This window comes from Poecilia mexicana, unplaced genomic scaffold (genome assembly GCF_051168715.1).
Source record: "Poecilia mexicana isolate PSO_F unplaced genomic scaffold, ASM5116871v1 scaffold_21, whole genome shotgun sequence".
NCBI lineage: Eukaryota > Metazoa > Chordata > Actinopteri > Cyprinodontiformes > Poeciliidae > Poecilia > Poecilia mexicana.
The window spans coordinates 4508405-4529328 of NW_028263390.1; the positions used below are offsets into that span (position 1 = coordinate 4508405).

General features: G+C 39.9%; 1 protein-coding gene across 6 annotated transcripts in view; it reads left to right on the forward strand.

Annotated features, from left to right (window-relative positions):
* The window catches only part of cdc42bpab (CDC42 binding protein kinase alpha (DMPK-like) b), an 81504-nt gene that overhangs the window by 39456 nt on the left and 21124 nt on the right, over positions 1-20924 (forward strand). For all 6 annotated transcript variants that reach the window (XM_088001873.1, XM_088001872.1, XM_088001870.1 and 3 more), the window contains exons 7-19: positions 9238-9331; positions 11763-11963; positions 12057-12195; positions 12418-12527; positions 12638-12717; positions 13336-13514; positions 13606-13728; positions 13816-13949; positions 14671-14792; positions 14902-15022; positions 16152-16262; positions 16346-16593; positions 18669-18774. In XM_088001873.1, coding sequence (XP_087857999.1) covers positions 9238-9331; positions 11763-11963; positions 12057-12195; positions 12418-12527; positions 12638-12717; positions 13336-13514; positions 13606-13728; positions 13816-13949; positions 14671-14792; positions 14902-15022; positions 16152-16262; positions 16346-16593; positions 18669-18774 — 1768 coding nt within the window. The remainder of the gene's footprint in view (positions 1-9237; positions 9332-11762; positions 11964-12056; positions 12196-12417; positions 12528-12637; positions 12718-13335; positions 13515-13605; positions 13729-13815; positions 13950-14670; positions 14793-14901; positions 15023-16151; positions 16263-16345; positions 16594-18668; positions 18775-20924) is intronic.

The window sequence follows — 20924 nt, forward strand, 5'->3', positions numbered from 1 at the left end:
GCACTTTTCAGCAACAAGGAAGTTCAAAATGTTTTACATCATAAACACATCATACAGTCACCAATTGTGAAACAGTTTAACCACTAGAGGTGGCTAAATTTGTTCACAATATTTTGTGGTACGATTGCGATAATGATAAAAGTCACAATGAGAACCATTTATTTGTTCTCTTTTAGGTAATTGTACAGAATCATTGCCCCACAAACAAATACTGCTGTTGAGAAACATTCCCATTAATGTGGTTCTTTAGGACTCCAGGCACAGAAAGTAGTGATGCGTTTCATTAAGCTGCACACAGTAACTGTACTTAGTCATATTTTCAAATTTGATATTCATTGAACAAACAGTGAACAAAAGTTAATTTAAGAATCCAGACAGTACTAACAGTTTTGGGGTTTTTAAAAATATCTTTATTGGAATTTATCACAACAACAATAAATCAGAATTTTTATCATGACAAGAAATTTGTCATGATAAACGATAAATAACCATCCCTAACAAACATTTTGTCAAATGCCATAATCAGAATCATCAAGCAGATACTCATGAAACTAGGTCTGTCACGATAACAAATTTTGCTGAGCGATTAATTGTCTAAAAAATGATTGCGATGAATGATAATAGTGTTTCAAGACCTTTTGACACTTATTTAATGGAAATGACATAATGCATGCGATTTCCTGCCATAGATACATAAATTTTATTTTCAAAAGAACACATAACACTGGAACTGATAAACTAAACTAAATAAACAAAACAACCAAAAACAAAAATAAAATGGATTCTCAGTCTCCATTAACAAAAAACGTACTTTAATAAAAACTAAACAACATGAAGCCAAAGTGGAAATAAATACTGCATTCAACCAAAAGAGTGCAGATATGAAGTCTGTATACTATATTGCCCTTCAGTAATCACTAGATTTAAATAGAGAAGATGGGCACATCCGACTACCTAATACAGTAAATCATACTACACAATTTTTTGCCCCTATTTTCCCCTTACGATAATCTTAGAACGTTGGCCGATCTAAGATTGTCGCTGGTGATTTCGTAACTGATCATCCTGCAGTGTGTGGTGTGTTACTGTAGATCGTTGTGGCCTCTCCGATCTAAGTCAGGGGTTTTCCCCGACTGGGAGCTTAAGGCAGCCTGTTGAATGTGACAGGTAGCCAATCAGAAAGCACGGATTCTCCTCCTGCTTTCTGAGGGAAATTACGGAGGGGAATCCCAAACAGCTGACACGTTGACCCGAAGTCCAGCGGACATTGTAGATGATATGTGGAAACAACATTAATATTTATACAACATTTCGTGCAAAGAATATAGAAATGAGAAGGGGAGGAGTTGGAGCCAAATTGCTACCGCAGTTGATAAACAGCTGTTCTTTGTTAACGTGACATAAATAGGTTACAATGATTTTCATTCAGCCAGGACTTTACCCTGACTCTAACCACATGCATCACAGGTAGATTCTAGTAAAGCATTGATTAATACCTGGTTTTAAAATTAGTTAACTGGACTTGTAGCCATTATTTTGTGCCCATGTGGCTGGACACCACACGGCACGACAAACCCGATCGAACCGTTATACCTAGGATTTGTGTTGGCTAATGTGTCTCTCAGGTTTTGAAAATGGGCTGACAACTCTTTTAGTGTGCGCTGGGCATTACACTAAGGAAATAGGAAGGGAGGGTCAGTGAAGCGCACTGGAGTTGAGCCTTTTTCATTCAGTGTCATCAACATAAAGAAAAAACGGCATGAAGAGACGATAAAGCCGATTAAAATGAGTTTGATAGGTTTAATTTATTGTGCGATTAATTGATTTATCGTTTATCGCAACAGGCCTACATGAAACATGTTCATCGATGCTCCACTAACTACTAATCAAAATGAACTGTAAACCAGCGGGGGTTTAGCCTCGTTTTAATGTAACTCAGTGTTTGAGCGGTTTTGGAGTTTTGTGGTAGTTTGTTCCAGATGTATGGAGCATAGAAACTGCATGCTGCTTTCTCCATGTTTGCTCCTGGGCATGAAGATTAGACTAGAGCCAGAATACCTGAGGTAGTTTATCATCATGAACCTTACAGGCTGTAGGTCAGACCACTGAGGTGACGCATTACCACTCCAATGCTTGAGCCACAGATGCCCACTTTAAAGACCCCTAGAGGCACATGCTGCTTTCTATTAATTGAACAGCATCTGACGACATCAATACCTTCTCTTAATGACATTGTTGGCCTCATCTGGCAGTTTTTTCTTTTTTAAATGACCACTACTACAAATAGACAGGAGCCAGATTGATGATATTCCAGTGTATGAATTTCAGTTTATGTTAACAGCATCACAGTTGTCATTCCAGTGTCATTTGTGCAATATCGGGTGCAAAGGATGGCCAATAGCCAATCAGCCTTTTCAGCATAAGTTTCAGGTTTCGCCACTGTGCCTTATAGCTGATTAAATATTATAAAGAGTGGAGGGAAAGGAGAAAATGAGAACGGCTCGAGAGGAAACTGAGATGAAACAGTAAAGGTCACCAGTTTGGCTGCATTTCAGATACTTTAAACCCAAAACCAGTCGATAATTATCGACTCATACGAAGCCCTTATCAGATCGTGATAGATCCAGTCCTGAGCATGTCGCAGTAAATCAATTAATCACATGATAAATTAAAATAAACTCAGTAATTTCCATTTTCATGATTTATAATTTTTTTGCTTTTCTGTCTCTTTCTACCAAAAAAAATACTTTTAATATTTCTGACCAAGAAAGTCAACCTGTTGGTTTTTTTATTTTATTTTATTTTTTTTAATCATTTTCAGTTTTTTTTATTTACTTTTAATTGGCTGTTGTACTCCAAATTGCACCGACTTAACAAATTACAGTTGAATTGTGATTACATGTTTGGCCAAGCTTGTAAAGCTATTGGTGTATTTAAGTTTGTTGTGCAGTGCAGAGTTATCAAATATTAATTAAGAACATTTATGTCTGTTTTTTTTTTTAAAGGAAACATTTTAAGTCAATACAGCACTGTTTTGTGTTGTATTGTCCGATACTAATCCTCAGATATCTGCATCGGTATAGAAGTGAAAAAAGTGGATCAGTGCATTCCTTGTCCTCACATCTTATTAAAAGCATTTTAAGCTGTAGGAATGGATTTAGTAAGTAAGATTAGCATCGCTAGTTACTTCATATGTAGCAGTCGGCACCATTACAGGAGTTGTTGTGATTATGTGACTGAGGGAATCTTGAGGACTTCTGCTACAGCAAACAATGTAGGTTGTTCAGTCGGTTTAATTTAAAAATGGGCCTATCATGAACAGCTGAATGAATCTGGATTATTTGTCAACTTCTCTTACATAAACAAAACTATCTAAACCTTTTGTGTTCATTTTTTTCTTAGCTTCCCAAAATGTCAGCCTAATGAAAACGAATTCTTCCTTTCCTGTTGACACTGATGAAGTTGAGAGGAGACCAGATGAAAGAAACGAGGTGCAAAAAGGCCTCGAGGTCCATCTTCTGTCTCCTTCAGTTGAATCCCATGAGAGTCGGATGCAGAGGGGTGTGTGTGTGTGTGTGTGTGTGTGTGTGTGTGTGTGTGTGTGTGTGTGTGTGTGTGTGTGTGTGTGTGCGCGCGCGCGCATGCCTTCATTTGTTCAGTGGTCAGTGGTCTGCGTGGCCTCCCAGAGGACCCTGACAAATGTTTCAATGGACCATGTCAGCAGGCTTTGTGCTGCCTAGCACCACATCTGTCTGCTCCAACACTGATGCTTAGAGTCTGATTGGAGAGGCGGGTGGGGGAGGGTGCTGGGATGGGGATGGGGAACAAGCATCAGGCTGTAAAGAGAAAGCTGTGGAGATCTGTTGTAATGACCAAGAAACCAAACACACATTATAAACTCTGTTGTGTGTTTAAAGAAAAGCTACGTTAACTTTAATGTAACGTCTGGTCCAGATCTGCGCGGTCGCCGATGCATTTGCTCATGTGCGAACTATTGATCATGGTCTTTGTCTGCTTTCCTATTGATCAGAGCCATGTGCTTCCTTAGAACCTGCTGATCGTACTCAATCACTGCTTGTGAAAGGGTCTCTGTCATGTTAGCTTGCATTTGAATAGAGTCCAATGTTCCACTAGTTCTCAATGTGCTAGCCGCATAGCGGTCACCTCCTTTGGGGAAATGTTACTCTACATCAACATGCATCAGTTCATGAACTCCTCTTGCATCATTCAGAAACTGACGTATTAATCAGTGCTGGGACTTAATTTAAATGTTTGAGTTAATTTCAGGGTCTGTAGTTGAAAGCCACATACATTGGCAAAATAAGCAAAATTTTAAATTCAAAGACCCTTTTTTGTTGCTAAATTATTGAATAACTAGACACACAAGCTCATCAGCAAGGATGTTTATTGTTTTAGCGTTTTATTAAAGTTATTCAACCACCAGATTAGTGCAAAGTGCTATTCTAGACATTTTGTTTTCCAGTATTTCAGGGACCTGATCATTCCTAGAACTTCTTTAGAAATGTTAACTCTAGACGTTGACATTAGCGTTGTGCTGCTGCAACATGTTTAGCATAGAGATGCTAGTCTAACTCTATTTAGCACAATTTGAACACAACAATAGTCTTTTCCAACACCAATCAGATTTTTTTAAAGCAAAAATTAACCCACGGTACGCCAGGAGAAGTGACTTCGTCATTCATTGCTGTTTGCAGTTGTAACTTGTGCGTCAGATTTGTGGGTGTACCAGAAACATGCAGATACAAAGGTTCCAGCTCAGGACTTTTGTATCCAGATAAAGATCACCGTCTAGCAAAACTCTTAGCATCATTTTAAATCAGACGTTACACCTCAGGAATCGCTTGACAGAAAATTTGAGCAGAAACAATTGGTGTATTTAGTTTGTATCATGTCTTTGAAGAGATTACCTTTTCCTTAAAAAAAATCGTATTCTTTCATAGTTTTCTTTTAGTTTTCCAATAGTTCATTCCATATTTTTTATGTCCTAGAGAATGAATGGCTTGTCAGCCATCTGTGTTTTCACCTGGAGATTCTATCTGGTGTGACACCAGCTCTTCACGTCATGAATTAGCAGGAATCCTGTTAGCGCGTAGCCGTCTTTGCAGGTCCTCCAGTTGCTGGCGTGCACAAAGCGTGAGGCGCCATCCAGATGGCCCTCCCAGATGGATGCTGCGGTCTTAGCAGAGATTACCTTCCTCTATTCCCGTCCCTGCGACGCTCCTTAAGACTGCTGGAGCCCCGTGACACACTAGCCCAATTACTGTGATCACTCACCTAGCATGGAATCACAGCTATTCTGCTTTGTTCACAACTGGAAGGCAGCTAATATGCTGTCAGCCTACATCTGCTAATATATTTGTGTGACCCACACAAATATATGGTGGGCCATAGATTATTAGGTTAGTAATCGGGTAAATCTGAGGCAAGGAAACAGATGAGTTGAGTAGCAGTGGGACGACGTGGGCTAGCGCTAAGTGGTTTATCAGTAGCAGACTCCATCCTCTGTACCATTGATACAGCAAGCTAAGGTCAACTTATGCTGTCTGCTCTATGGCAGAGCAGAGGTCTTAGGAGCAGATTAACACTCTCCAGCTACTGGAACACACCCACACACCCACACACACACGCACGCACACACCCACACACACACACACACACACGCACACACACACACACACACACACACACACACACACACACACACACACACATCCCCTGCAGAGCCACGTGCTTGTCGTCTGGTCCAAGTTTTACGGTTATGATTTGTGAGGTTCTGGAGTCAAGAAAATGTTGGTTTCTAACATTTAGATGAATGTTATGAAGCCTGGCAACAGTGAAGCTTAGATGTTAAAAGGTCCCTCAGAGATCTCCAGATTTATATTTTCTGTATCATGAAGATATTTTATGATTCAACAGTGTACTTTTAGTGATAAATAAGAAAAAAAAAATAGGACTTGTGTGTAATGTTTTTCCATCAAACGAGGTTTGGTTGCTCCAGACTTGAATGCATTCCAGTGGAGTTTGTGGTTTTCATTTAAAATCAGATATCTATGGCAGATGACACATTTGTGACGGTCAGGCACATTTCTGAAAGTTTTCTAGTCTAATGTAGATTCAGGTTTAATGGAAACAAGTGTGGGGTTTACATAATTGTCGTCTCTCATGTCACTTTAACCTGTGGTTTTCTGCACCGAGGTTTTAGTGTCGTGAGATGGCGAGTCTATCCAGCTGCTCCCGACCCGCAAAATGCGAGCATTAACGGTAGCAGAAAATGATGGGGGCTTTACATGTGGCTTTGAAGAGACTTCGGTTGACATCAGAGCAGTCTTTGAAAGTCTGTCGCTGCTGTAAGATGGAAAATCTCCCTGGTGTGGGCAGGACTTGCATCACTGGGGAACTTAAACTAATATAAGGGTGCCTCGTTGGCTTGAACTATTTACTTCCTGATGTTTGGTAACAGAGAGCTATATTCAGCCTGAATTAGTCACTTACTGCAAAATCTATTAGACCAAATCATCCAAATTTGTTTTGGCTTGGTCATTTATTTCAGAATAGTTTTTGTGTTTTTAGCCGCCTCGTCATGTCTCGTTTTCTTAGGTAAAAAAAACATTTTGCTTAAGCACTGCGAATCAATTTCACTCAGTTTCTTAGTGGAGGATTATCCATTTCATTGACAATTACAAAGAAAAGTAATCGTACCATTTATGGTTGCGAATAAATCGTCAACTCAGTGTCAGTGGGTGTAGTAAAAATATCACTGGAGGCTTTTTGGAAAACATCGTTGACTGATTTAGTCCAGGTTGACACTTTAGATGCAGAACATTACTGTAACATTCAGCTTTTTGGATAAATAAATAATAAGCTCTGGCTTTTTCATTCAGTTTACACTTTCAGTGTAAAGTGTTTGTCTTGCTTCAGTTTCCACATGAGATTCAGTTTCATTTAGTTAATGGGGAACAAAGTGTGAAGAAAATCCAATATTTCTCAATAGAATCCTCATTGCTTGATATTCTAATATCATGCAGCTGTAAAAAAAATTCTCAAATGTCAAATTTAATTAGTTTTACTGTGTGTTAATTAGTACTTTTTGTATGCTGACAGAAACCACTTCCTGTAGCCTCATTGCCACCTTTTCCTTGCAGTAGATTACAGAGAAGCCTTATAAATCAGAGCAGGTGTGAACGTCTCTAGGGCGGATGTTAGTTGGCGTATGGTCGGTGGCCGGAGCCAATCACAACAGCAAAAGCTGACATGAGTTGGGAGCCGCGCTGGTTGACTGTGTTCCTGTTTCAAGCTTCAGGTTTGCTATTTTAAGCGGGAACACGCTTGAGTCACCGGACAGAAACACTCACGCCCATGATGAAACAAAATGAGTGGGCGTTTAGCCTAACTGGGGATGTTTGAGTTTTGCTTTGTGCCGTGTGTTAGAAAATATTATTCTAACACACACTCCTTTGTAGAAAGCTTTTATGACAAGGACAGACTATATTTAGTCTGGTTAGTGGGTCACTGTGGTGTTTCTGTTTTATAGCAGTCTAGGGCTCAATTAAAGTCACCCCTGACCACCTGTCAGAGATCATATTTGACGTCCTGTCCCTTGTTCTCTACACACCTGACTCCTCTTAGCACCTAGAAATGGCATCACTAAAGTTGCTGTATGTAACTTTTACAAAAATATGTTTTTTCCATATTTGTTAAAACTGTCACCATGTCCTGACTGTGTAACACGACACAGATCATCTGTGTAAAGATCAATCTCCTCTGCCTCCTCCCAGTGCTGGTATTGTCATCTGAAGAAATGCACCGCTCTCACTCAAAAGCAACCAATCAGAGCCAGGAGGAGGAGCTTAGTGCTGTCAATCATTCCAGTGTACGCAACATAACTGTTACAGAAAAACTATAAATGCTAACTGATAAAGCCTTAGCATTCATGACAGGATTGGTTGTGGGGAACTAGCAGTAGCGTAGCAGAGAGTAAGGGGAGGATGTCAGCAGCGAGTACACAAGCATGATTGACAGTGATAAGTTCCGCCAATGCGCTCTGATTGGTTGTTTCCTGTTAGCACTAGGAGAAGACCGACTAGCTGAATTTTTCCATAAACGTTATGTACCAGTTTGATGCTCTTCTGCTTTTTGTTGGGACAATTTTGAAAAACAAACTTTTAATCCAGTGGGATCAAACTCCACTGTTAAGAAATATATATTTTTTTTTCCAGCAAATCTGCTGTAGCAACATTACTGAAACCCTTAAAGCAGGTGAAGCTTTTCAATGGGTACTTTGTCCTTTGAAGTTGATCAGAGTGCTGGAGAATCTTTAGTCAGTAACTCAATACTTTTTGTTTTCCTTGGGTATAAATATAACGGTGACACAGAGGCGTTTCTTGAAAATGAGAAAGCCTGGTGAAGTTTGAATAAACTACAGATAGAAGTGTTTTTGTCTTGTTCAGACTAAAATCCCGTTTGGAACTGGATATCTTTTTAAAAAAAAAACGTGACTTGGACGATTTAACTAAATGACTGTGGGATCAAAGGGAAATAATGATTTGGTTTAAGTGTGAAAATGTGAAATGGGGAGGTCAGGGTGAAAGATGCTGATTGATACAAAAAAAACATTCAGCCAGTTTAGGTGGTGGAGAGGGAGGAAAGAAAACCTTGTATCCTAAGGTAGAATTATTTTCTGCTGACTGGAGTCAAACCACAGGCTGTATGTGAAAATGTAAACTCACCATCAGCAGTAATAATGCAGAACAGATGCAGGGAACACGAAAACGTACAGAAACTGTTTGGCAACCTCCTTTTTTCCACAAAAACATCAGGAAAAGGAATAACGCAGTAGGTTGGTTTATCTTTCTTTTATCTGTGTGTAAAGCTAATTCCCAAATCATACACTCAACTCATTTTTCTCTTTTTTTTTTATTGTATTCAATTTCAACTTATCCTACTGCTGATAAATGGAGCCAAAGGAAAATTACACTTAATTCAATCACAGAACTGGGCTGAATTATTATCCGCCGTATTTACAGGCAAATCAAGACCGCTCGAATTCCTGATGAGAACCGATCGCAGCTCCCAGGAATACGAGATGATGAAGTGTGTGTTTTTTGGATGTCCTAAAAGGTGTTTTGATTGGAAGGCGTTTTCAGGAACCGCTCACTCAGTTTGACTTTTTTCCCCCTTCTTTCCTTTCGTCCCTTTCTCCCCTCTCTCTCTTTTCAGGGACATCAAGCCTGACAACATTCTGCTGGATATGAACGGCCACATCCGCCTGGCCGACTTCGGCTCCTGCCTGAAGCTCATGGAGGATGGGACGGTAGGTTTTGACTGCGCTGCTGCCGCCGCTGCTGCTGTTGTTCCTCCCGGTCCAAAGCAAACAAAACCAGAGTTTTACTAACCTCGCTGCCTTAACCCTGGGGGTCTCCCATGAGGAGTGTGCGGTTCGGCTGCTTGGCCTGGCTTGCAGGTTGCGATTCAGACGATTCTCCTGATGTTACAGGAAGGAAAACTGAAGAGATGAAATGAAAGATTACAGAGCGGAAAATGCTAATAATAAGGGCGACAGCTCCAAGTCTGAAAGTAGGATGAAAGTGATGCAGAGACTCCAGTTACCACCCAAAAAATAAGATTCCTTGTTTTAATCAGTTACATTAATTCATTTAAATGGTGTACTTTACTAAATAGCACAAAAAGATGTTTATGTTTAAGAAAATACGAGAACATGAGGAGAGGAAGCAGAACTGCTACGTAAACAGTCTTCACCCACTTCAAAATAAGAGCATGAATATAACCATCCAACTATTTGAAGAGTTCTTGACAGTCAATGACCAAAACTTCAACACAGGTTGTAGACTCATTTAATACATCTAAGTTGGTTTATGGCCTTTAGCCTTGCCATGTATAATAGTCCAAATCTTTAACCTTGTATTTCACGTACCAAAATTAATGACGCATGTTTTTTCTGTATTGAGCTGAGAAACGTGATCCATTTTATGAATTATGAAGTTGTCATCAGTGTACAATTGATATTGAGATGTTTTAGTGCTTAATAATCTAATGTAGCAGGAGCATGTAGATGTTCAATAAAATAGAATAAAGCCCTGAGAACCTCCGCCTCCTCCACTAACCACTAGCTTTTCAAATGGGTATTTTTGTTGTTGTTGTAGCCTAAAGCAGTTTGATAAGTGTCAATACAGGAAAACTGAGAAACAATCTTCATAATTAAGCCTCGAAGCGTTCATGCATCACTCTGTACTTGATGATTCAAAACACCTAAGAGGATCCTCTCTCTACTGGAGTCTGAATGTTGGGTGAACGCAATAATGCTATGAGCAAATATGCTACACCTTTTAAACAAAACCAGGATAACTTTGATGAAAAATGAGGTGGTCCTAAAGTTGATATCTTTATTTCATTTTTACAGCATTCTGACAGCTTGAAGGAAGAAATCTGTGTAGGAGTTGTGTGGTTGTGCTTTAGATGTTGCTGAGCAGCCTGGCTAACGGTTTCATAAAGTTCATTTAGTCGGTCTGAAGATCCTCTGACGACGATCACAGCCCTGCTCCTGCACTGAATCCTGAACCGAGTCAGGACACTGCAGTGAGCCTCTCCTGTCTGCCTTGCTACTGCTGAGCCACCACTGATGAAATTAAACCCAAGTCATAACCAGTGACTGTAACACTGCCATGAATCTGCATTATAAAATGAATTGAAAAAAGAAACCTCACTGTTCACATTCATTTATTTTTATTATACTCTGAGAAGTCTTTAAATGTAACTTCATCATCCTTCGTCTTGATGTTTGCCTTTCTCTAAGGCACAGGGCAGGTTTTCATGCTCTATTCTGGTTTTTCGCTGAAATACAATTTTTTTTTTATTTAGTCGTGGTTAATACTAGTGAACCAATCAGTAAATCAAGTTTATTTGTGTAGCACATTTCAGCAACAATGCAGTTCAAAGTGCTTCACATCATAAAAACACAGAAATGCAAACTCATAACAGACACCACTCGGTCAAAAATTGAGAAAAACGGCTACAAACGTTACATCATCAACATCATCAATACACATCAAATATGTTGGTCAGCATTTCCTTTATTATGACTCAAAAGTAACTCTTTGAATGATGCGACTGCAATCAGACTCCTGTGTGAACGATTTACTGTGCAGAATAAGAACAAAGACGTCGCACAGCAGCACACTGTTTACTGAAGTAACAACGGATTGATGTTGGTTTATTCAGCAACAGGAGCTGACAGAATTGTCACAAAATCATAAGAAGGCAAACGAAGATGAAAAAAGAATATGGCACAACTAATAGCGATGGTCTTTTGTGGAGCATTGACTGCAACTTCTGTAGAGAAGTGTGTTTGGGTGTGTAGTTGGAGCTAAGAGTGGTGGGACTGTGATGTGATGCTTCACTGACTTCTTCTGCTGCTGCAGAATTCTGACATGTCTCACATTAACATGACTGTTCTGACTGCAGACGCTCTGAAAACTACAAACTATGTATCTGTTTCAGTACCACATCCAGAAATGGAGGAAATCAGATGTTTTTGTAAAAGACTGGAATTGTGCCATTCAGACTGTGGTGAAAAAGTCAGAGATGTGTCAGATCTGAGCAAAAAAAATAAAAAAAATAATCAGATTTGTGTGATTGTAGGGTGTGTTTATGTTTACGCTCTCTCTGCCGTGTTCCATTCAGTGGATTCATTGGATCCTAAGTGGTGTTTTGCTTTCCACTGCCAGGTCCAGTCCTCTGTGGCAGTAGGAACTCCAGATTACATTTCCCCCGAGATCCTCCAGGCGATGGAAGACGGGAAGGGCAAGTATGGACCCGAGTGCGACTGGTGGTCCCTGGGCGTCTGCATGTACGAGATGCTGTACGGGGAGACTCCTTTCTATGCAGAATCCCTGGTGGAAACCTACGGGAAAATCATGAACCACAAGGTGAGCCGACTGGAGTTTAGCGGAGCCGGCTGGCGGGTTTCGTTTGTTGTTTTCTCACACTCTCAGCTGTCTGATGTCATTTCCTTCCAACAGGAGCGATTCCAGTTCCCACAGCAGATAACAGACGTGTCGGAGGAAGCGAAAGATCTGATTCGCCGCCTCATTTGCAGTCGGGAACACAGGCTGGGTCAAAACGGCATTGAGGACTTCAAACAGCACACGTTTTTCACTGGTACACACAGAGTTCTTCCTCATCCTGATACTCAGTGTGAATATAATTACATACCTGACATCACTTATACCTCAATATCATGAATTATAATAATAACTTATTATTATTATTATTATTATTATTATTATTATTATTATTATTATTATAGCATTTTAATCAGAATTCATTGTGTCATTGTGTGGTGTTGTTAATTGTACCAACTCGTGTTGTTGCTGCTTTCAGGCATTGACTGGGACAACATTCGTACGTGTGAGGCCCCCTACATCCCAGAAGTCAGCAGTCCTACAGATACCTCTAACTTTGACGTAGACGACGACTGTCTAAAGAATTCGGTAAGGTCTTATGTAGTAAAACAAGACCAAATACTCCATAACAAATATATGCAGTATTTGTTATATTTTGTAAAAATCACCTAATTCTCCTGTTGTTTCCTGACTTTCAGGAGACTATGCCTCCTCCCTCTCACACTGCCTTCTCTGGCCATCACCTGCCGTTTGTGGGTTTCACCTATACAAGTAAATGGTGAGTGTAATCCTCTGAATCACTGCCAGATTCAGGCTGTGGTGATGTGTGTGTTTTTGAGGAGTTGTTCCTGAGCTCACTCTAACTGGGTCAGATGAACTGTTAAAATAAAAAGTGTCTTTTTTTTCTTAAATAAAAGAAATAGAAGGCTTCTTTCTTGCTTTCTTTTTTCTGTTTAATTTTCTGTCTGTTTTTCTCTCCATCTTTTTTTATTTTCTTTCTTTACGCCTGTCTTTGTCCTTACAACTCTCTTTCCTTCTTATTTTTCTGTCCGTATTTCTTTTTTCAGTCTTTTTTTCTTTCTTTTTTTACATCTTTCTTTCTGCCTTTTTTTCTTAGTGTTTTTTTTCTCTATTCCTCTTTTCCTCCTTCCTTTGTTTTTCTTTGTCTTTCTTTCTCTTCTGTTTTTTCTCTTATTTTGTCAATCTTTCTGACAAGTATAACACACATTTGTTTTGGACCCTATTAATTCTGATATGGCTAAATGAATGAATTCATCTTCCTAAACTGATAGTCCAGGAAAGGAGAGCGTTAGTCAGATAATCAGGGTTATCTCCATGGTAATTTGGTGAAACCTTGGATTAGAAATCTAATTTTCACCGTTTACTTACCTCGTAGTTCCCTGTCGGACCGGGGCTGCCTCCGACAGCTGGCCGTGGATCCGGGTAAAGCAGGGCAGGACCAGTTGGACCTGGATGTCCAGCGCAGGCTAGAGGACAGCCTGGCCACTGAGGCCTATGAGAGAAGGATACGTCGCCTGGAGCAGGAGAAACTAGAGCTGAGTCGCAAACTGCAAGGTGAGCTTCTACTGATGCCTCTGTTCTTAGTGTATGGTGGTGAATCCAACCTCCACTGGTTCAACAAACCCGGTCGTTTTCCCCTTTACAGAGTCGACTCAGGCTGTGCAGGCCCTGCAGCACCCAACAGGAGAGGGACCAGTCAGCTCCAACAAGGAAGTGGAGATCAGGAGCCTCAAGAGCGAGATCGACATTCTCAAGAAGCAGATCGCAGGTCAGGGTGTAAAAACAGACCGCCTCTGTAGAAACCCACACTGAAAGTCAAACTTCATGTTCTCACTCAAATGCATCCCTGTGTCAGACTCAGGCCAACTGGAGAAGCAGCTGGAGGACGTGACGTCGGCTCGCAGGGACCTGGAGGACTCGTCCAAACACATCAAGAGTCTGGAGAAGCAGATGAAAAGCCTAACACAGGAGAGGGATGACTTACAGAAGGTAAAAACTCTCACCTCTGCTGCTCGTCTGATTTTTATTTCAGGTTTTCTGACCTAATCAGTGATGGAAGGGTTTATTTCTACACTTTCACTGCATCCGTAATCCAGTTATACACAAATCTGTATAAACAGGGATCCTTAAAAAGGCTTAAAATGTTTTACACTAGTGTATCCAAAATGAAGGCCTTAAAATTTAATTTAAAAATGTAATTTAGCCTTATTATGCTAATGAAGTCTTAAAATGTTGTTGTGATAGAACAATTTAGTCTGTATGTAGTTTTTTTTTTTTTTTTTTTTTTGCTGGACTTTTCTGTTTGGCATCAGTTTAAGCTGCAAGCCGACATCATGATTGCTAAGTAGCTGCTAGCATACCTTTGCTAGGTAGTTGGGCTTTTTGCATCCATCATTGGTAAGTGTGGATTACCAGTTGGCTAACCAATACGAGGCTAGCTGCGTTCTGTCCCAAAAAATCTGCAGGGGGTTCAGACTGTAGAGAATGTTGCAAAATATGTAATTTTCTTCTCTAAATTTCTGTCGTGGTTCATGTCTTAAATTTAATTCATAATGGTCTTCAAAAAGTCTTAAAGTGTCTTAAATTTGATTTGGTGAAACCTACAGAAACCCTGATGAAGATAGCTTTTTTTTTTTTTTGGTAAACATTGAACTTCAAAGTTTTGTTGAATATGTGAAATGATTCCCGTTTCTCTCTCCGCTCTGAGCAGGGTCTTGTGGAGGCGGGTGAGAAAATGAAGTCCCAGTCTAAAGAGCTGAAGGAGGCCCACAGCCAGAGGAAGCTGGCCATGCAGGAGTTTTCTGAGCTCAATGAGAAGCTGACAGAGTTCAGGTAGAACCCTGCGCACTTGTGTTTTCCTGGACTGATTGTTCTGTCCTGAAACAAGGTTTTTTTCCTGTGCATAAAACCAGCAACCTTTAGATTTGAACTGTCCTGGCAGGTCTGTAAAGCAGCGCCTGGTTCGCCAGCTGCGTGACAAGGAGGAGGAGATGGAGAGCCAGAATCAGAAGGTGGAGGCTCTCCGCCTTGAGGTGCGAAAGGCTGAGAGGGCCAAGAAGGAGGTAGAGTAGATTCCCTGTGACTGGTAGCAACACCTTTCTGTGTCTGCACCTGCTGGTCGGTAAACACTTCAACCTCCGGTTAGCCTTCCACTTTTATTGCCTTTCCTCAGATACTAGGCGTGGCTTTCTTTTACTCTTTAGTTTCACTCCCAAGTCCGGACACCATCCATAATCAGAAAAGCTGTAGAATATAGTTACCAAAAAAAAAAATATATATATATACATATATATATAGATATATATATATATATATTTTATGTTTAGTTGCGCATGTTTTCTGACACATCTCTAGGTTAGTGTTGTTTTCTTTCAAGGTTCCTAAATGGTCTGGAAAGAATGTGGAATTAAAGTATTTTCTAGGATTGGGGAAGAATGGATAAAGAAAATGAAGGATAAAAAAATTTATTTCCAGATGTGCGTTTCCACCTATCCATCCATCTGCCCATCCGTTTATCCAAAATGCGCTTAAAGGGGCAGTATTATGTAAAATCGACTGTTTTGAGCTTCACATCATGTTGTTCATCCCTCATCAAAACGTACCTGGAGTGTTGCCTTGATTCTTTCTTGTATGTTTGAGAAATCCTCAAACATACATCCTTTAATCTCCCATGGCAACCATTCAGCTGTGTTTTGTCTTGGTGGACCTAGCCCCGGATTCGAGGACAAAGTTATTCCTTGGTGCTGCAGTTTCTGTCCATTTAGCTCCTTCAGACTAGCCAGCAGCAATTAGCAAACACCTGGTGGAACTGAGTATCTGCTGAGCTACTTCTCAGTGAAACACTGGTAAAAATGTTGAGCGGTTAATTGTGGAGCCATATTCTGATGACTTCCTGCAGGTGTAGTTTCAGAATGAGTAGGAGCTTCTTAAAGAGACAGAGATCCAATTTAAGGCGTTAAATTACAAAATCAAAGTTCTTTAAGTCATATTTTATATATATCAAATTTTTATAATAACTGAACGTGACATAGATACTAGATAGTTAAATAAAATGGCACCATGTGTCTGGAAAACACATGTTACTGCCCCTTTAAGGAATTAGTTTTAATGATAAACGTGTAGGAATCATGTTCAGGAAGTCATATCAGCTGAATGTTGGTCTCCAATCAGTCCGTGTATGTCCGTCACCAGATGGAGGTTCAGGCTGAGGAGCAAGCCGCCGAGGCTCAGAAAGAGAAGAAGTTGAGAGAGCGCAACGAGCAGTACAGCCGCCAGCTGGAGGAGGAACTGGAAGGACTTAAGGTGAGGATGCAGCACAGCACGTCCCATCCCAGGAATCCCGTTGCCGCTCTGTTTTTAAATCTCTAATCATTCCGGCTCTCCAGGTGAAGCAGGTCGGCTCTCCGGCTGCTCCGGCTTCAGCCGACCAGACGCAGGAGGTGGGGCGTCTGCGAGCGGAGATGGAGAAGAAGACGCTGCTATACGAGGAGGAGTTGGCGCGCAGAGAGGCGCAGCACAGCACCGAGCTCAAGGCGCTGCGCAAAGAGCTGAGGGACGCCGAGAGCCAGCAGCTCAACCTGCAGAAAGAGATCCTGATGCTGAAAGACAAACTGGACAAGATCCGCCGGGAGAGGTGAGACTGTGCCTCTGTCTCTGCTCTGGCTTGTTAATCAGCAGTCTGATCTGATCAAGACTTTTCATTTTGTTTTATGTTTTTTTTTACAGTGGTGATACTGTGAGGTAATTACAGAAAGATGTCTAACATATCCAGATAAATAGCTGTGATGTATTTGCTGTAGTCTCCCAGAGGATCCTGTCCTGATCACTGTCTTTTCTCAGAGTTCTTGTATAGCTACATTTTAAGCATGTTGGATACGGAGGACCAAAAGGAACAAAATTAAATAAAAATATAATTGGATTACTAATTAAATATGAAAAGGAAATATATAAATTCTTAATTAAATATTTAATATGTCATTAAATCATTAAAATGCAAATTTATATTGGTAGATCTGTTAAACTCAACTACTTCAGCCTAATTTTTTGAAAATCATCTTCAGATGGTAGATATTCACAATCTTTTCCTTGAAGATATTTTACAATTAACAGACTAGACAGAAAGTGGAATCATTTTCACAGAATCAGACTGAACTAGTGGAATTCATCAGATGAGTTTTAGCCCCGCCCATAACCCCACCCCTCGACTTTGATGGCAAGTTTAACAGATCGAAGTATTTCATGGTGATTCTGCAGAAACCGTGAAATAATTAAATACACAATTAATTATACTATTTGACACTATTATAATATTGAATCTTATTGATTTTTAAAACATGTTTTATAAAATGTGTAATAAATACATAATTTACCTTTAATTCACCACTTAATTATTTTACGGTATATTTAATAAATGATTTAACGATGTTATTTATTTAATTTAGTCCCTTTTGACGTTCCGTAGTTAGATATGTGTATGAACATTAATACCATCACAGAGATGGCTGCCCTGTTCTGATTTGTTGGCACAAATAATCTAATTTTTATCTTCTCAAGGCTTCAGCAAACTATTCAGCTGCTTGGGGCCCCAGAACTGATCTGGGGCCTTTGTGAGTCACATCACTGCTTTTTGTGTTGCAAATCTCTGCGCTCTGCGTGGGCTAGCAGGAGGTTTTCACGCTACGATAGCCTCCAGTAAAACCGCCGCTCTATTATGATATTAACAAAAAAAACAAAACAAAAAAAAAACAAAGAAGATGAAGGCTGTCCTTTTAGTTTCCACACTATGGTGTCTGTACACTTTGAAACTAGAAACTTTTTCTTTAAATTCCTGTAAAACATAGCCAGCTGACCATGAAAATATAACTAAATCGACTCCGATTTCCTTAATTTTGGGTGATCAGCTGATACTTACCCACACTCTGCGCAACTAACAGTAGTCACCACCGCTGTTTTTTCAGACAAAGAAAATCTGAATTGGCTTTTTAAAAATCAGTGATCGGCCAGAAAACTGCAATCGGTGCATCCTTAGTGAAAATAAGGGTGGATGATGTTTTCTTGATATATTTTTAGAAGTAGTTGTTTTTACACCCCACATGTTTCAGTTTATTTTAGCCGTACAGTCCATTAACATTAGAGAACATGGTTGTCACTATGGGATAATTGATGTTAACTGTAAGTTCTCCAAAAAGACTTCTGTTGAACAAGCAAAGAAAACCCCCATCGCAATAGGAGACGTAATTGTTAGTGCATTTTATCCGTCAGCAAGCGTTTTCCAGAACGGCGTTCAGCCTGACAGAAAAAATAACCTGACACCACATGATTCATATTTATATTCAGGAAGCTTTAGAGGTTGTTTTTTAGCCCCGTAGACTTACCTTCCTGCCTGCTGCTGCTGATGTATTATTTTCACGGCTGCCTAATTCCTTTTTAAGCACGCCGCTGGATCAGCTTCTAACTGCAGTAATGTGTCGGGCTTAAAAAACGAGCGACAGCTTTTGGTTCAGTCTTTGATTCAGCTGCGACTCTCAGGAACAAAGAGAGTCACAGTTTAAAGAAAAGTCGAGCTGAAACACTCGGCTGTATATTTACCAAGTTTATTTGAGGAATATTTTCCAATGCAGCCACAGCCAGAGGTCAGGATCTCACTAACAGATGGTGGTTAAGTTCCTACAGTAACAGTGTGTGTGTGTGTGTCTGTGTTTTTTGCAGCCAAAATGAGCGTGAAGAGTTTGAGACGGAGTACAAGCAGAAATATGAGCGTGAAAGAATCCTCCTCACTGAGGAGAATAAGAAGCTGTCCAGTGAATTAGACAAGGTACAGTATGTGTTCCTGTGTCTAACAGAAGTCATTATGAATGCATACGAGTCTAAAACAGCTTTTATTTTTACTTTTCTGTAGTGCATTGTCAGCTTTTCCATGATTTGTTTGTCCCCATTACACACACAGTCACTCTGAGACCCCCCTCCCACCCCTAGTGCTGTAACCCCAGGTAACCCTTCTTGGAAAGCCTGTCACATTCCTCCTTCCACCCCCTCTCTCCCAGCTATGCCAAAGAAATCACAGTACAATATTCCGCTCACAAACAGCCTGTAGCCTGTAGCACATTCGGATAGACGCTGGATCTAGCTGTGTTGACTTTGGAACCGGCTCCTGGAAGTTCAAAAAGGCCCCCCCCCTTCAGCCTCCCTCTTTAAATGGTCTCTAATAACTGGAAGGCATTCTGACCTGTGGAGTACAATCTGAGTGTGTTTTTAAAGTCTGTAAGTGATAAAACACAGAGGGAAATCAGGAGAATCATGGCTGCCACTGCAGTCAAATCACTGAAGTGTGTTGTAGGTTTTTGAATTGTGTTGGATTGATTAGATCTGAATGCCAATGAAGACCTTGTTTTCTCCTCTATGATGAACATCCTCATTGCTTTCTGGGTGTCTGAGCACCCTTTAAAAGTCTTAAACTCGTGTGTCTAAAATTAAGGCCTTAAAATGCTAAATTCAGTAAAAAAAAAAGAAAAAAGTTAATCACAGGTCTTAAATTTTGTTGTTTCAGGACTTTTTAATCTTTTATAATCTATGTAGTTTGAGTTGCGCATAGACATCTTCACTCCATTCTGAATGGAAATAGTTGAGGCTATCGCTAGCCACCTGCTAATATGCTGTTGCTAGTTAGCTAGCTTTCATTTGAAAGTGTAAATTTATCAGCAGTTGGCTGGACGAAGTTCATCTTCGTCACTGGCTCACTTCTGTTGCCAAACCACACGATGTCACGTATATTTGGTTCAATGAACCTCAGCACTACTACAATATAAAATATGAATAGTCTTGAAAAGCATTAAATTAGAGTTGGTAAAACCTGTGACACCCTGATGATTTTGTACCTGTAGACAAATAATTTTATACCCAAATTGTTGCCATATTTATTTATAGGGGTATACTGATAAATGAACCCCAATTTCCTTACTTTTTGGATTACTTAAACTTGGGATTGTCATGAAAGAGAGCTGATTGACAGACCTGGCCACCAGGTCATGTCTGCATGTTTGTGGTTAACAATAGTCATGCCAGTGTTGCCAAATTAGCCACCTTGTCACTATATGTAGTGACTTTTCAGAGACAAAAAACATAAATATCAGTATCAACTGAAATTGGAATCTACAGGTCAGGCTTTTGAAAGATCAGTTATCAGCTAGAAAACTGCAGTCAGTGCAGCCCTATTTATTTATTTATTTGTTTATTTATTTATTTATTTGTTTATTTATTTATTCATTCATTTATTTGAGAAGATAAATTACTTTGTAAATTATGCTAAAACCTTTTACTACGTTTTGGTTGTGGTCCATGTTTAAACCAACTGACAATAAAATACGACAATTTAAATGGGAAGAACTTTAAACAACTTCCTGGTGATCTATATAATTTATTTTAAGTTCAAGTTTCAGATTAAGATCATCACTTTTCAATAGTGGTTTAATTCCAGACTCATCCAGCAGTTCATGGCATCATTTCAAAAATGAAAATTAAATATGAAGCAGCTGAAATAGCAAATACATGAAGTGTCAAAGGATGGTTGACCGCCACCCACCTTTGGGATTGTAAAACATTTACAAGCAAAAAGGTGTTTTCCAACTCCCTAAATCTTTTCTATCCAGTAAAGCTACCAAGAAGCTTCACAACTCTATAATTACTCACTAAGAGTTTCTAGTGGTCATTTCATCACCTGGCAGAACCTTTAAAATGCCTCTAAAAGCCGTAATTACAATGACCTCATTGCGTCTGGATGTGAGGTCATGATTCTTTGCTACACCATGCTAAGACGTGTTTTTTTTCTCTACAGCTTCTGTGAAGCTTTTCTGTTGTGAAATTAGACGGGAACGTTTCTTTGGAGAGGAAACCCAAAACAAGAGGAAGTTGGTCTCTGCTTGCTCGTCGCGTCACAATAAACGTGTCCACAAATTAAAGAGGATTGAG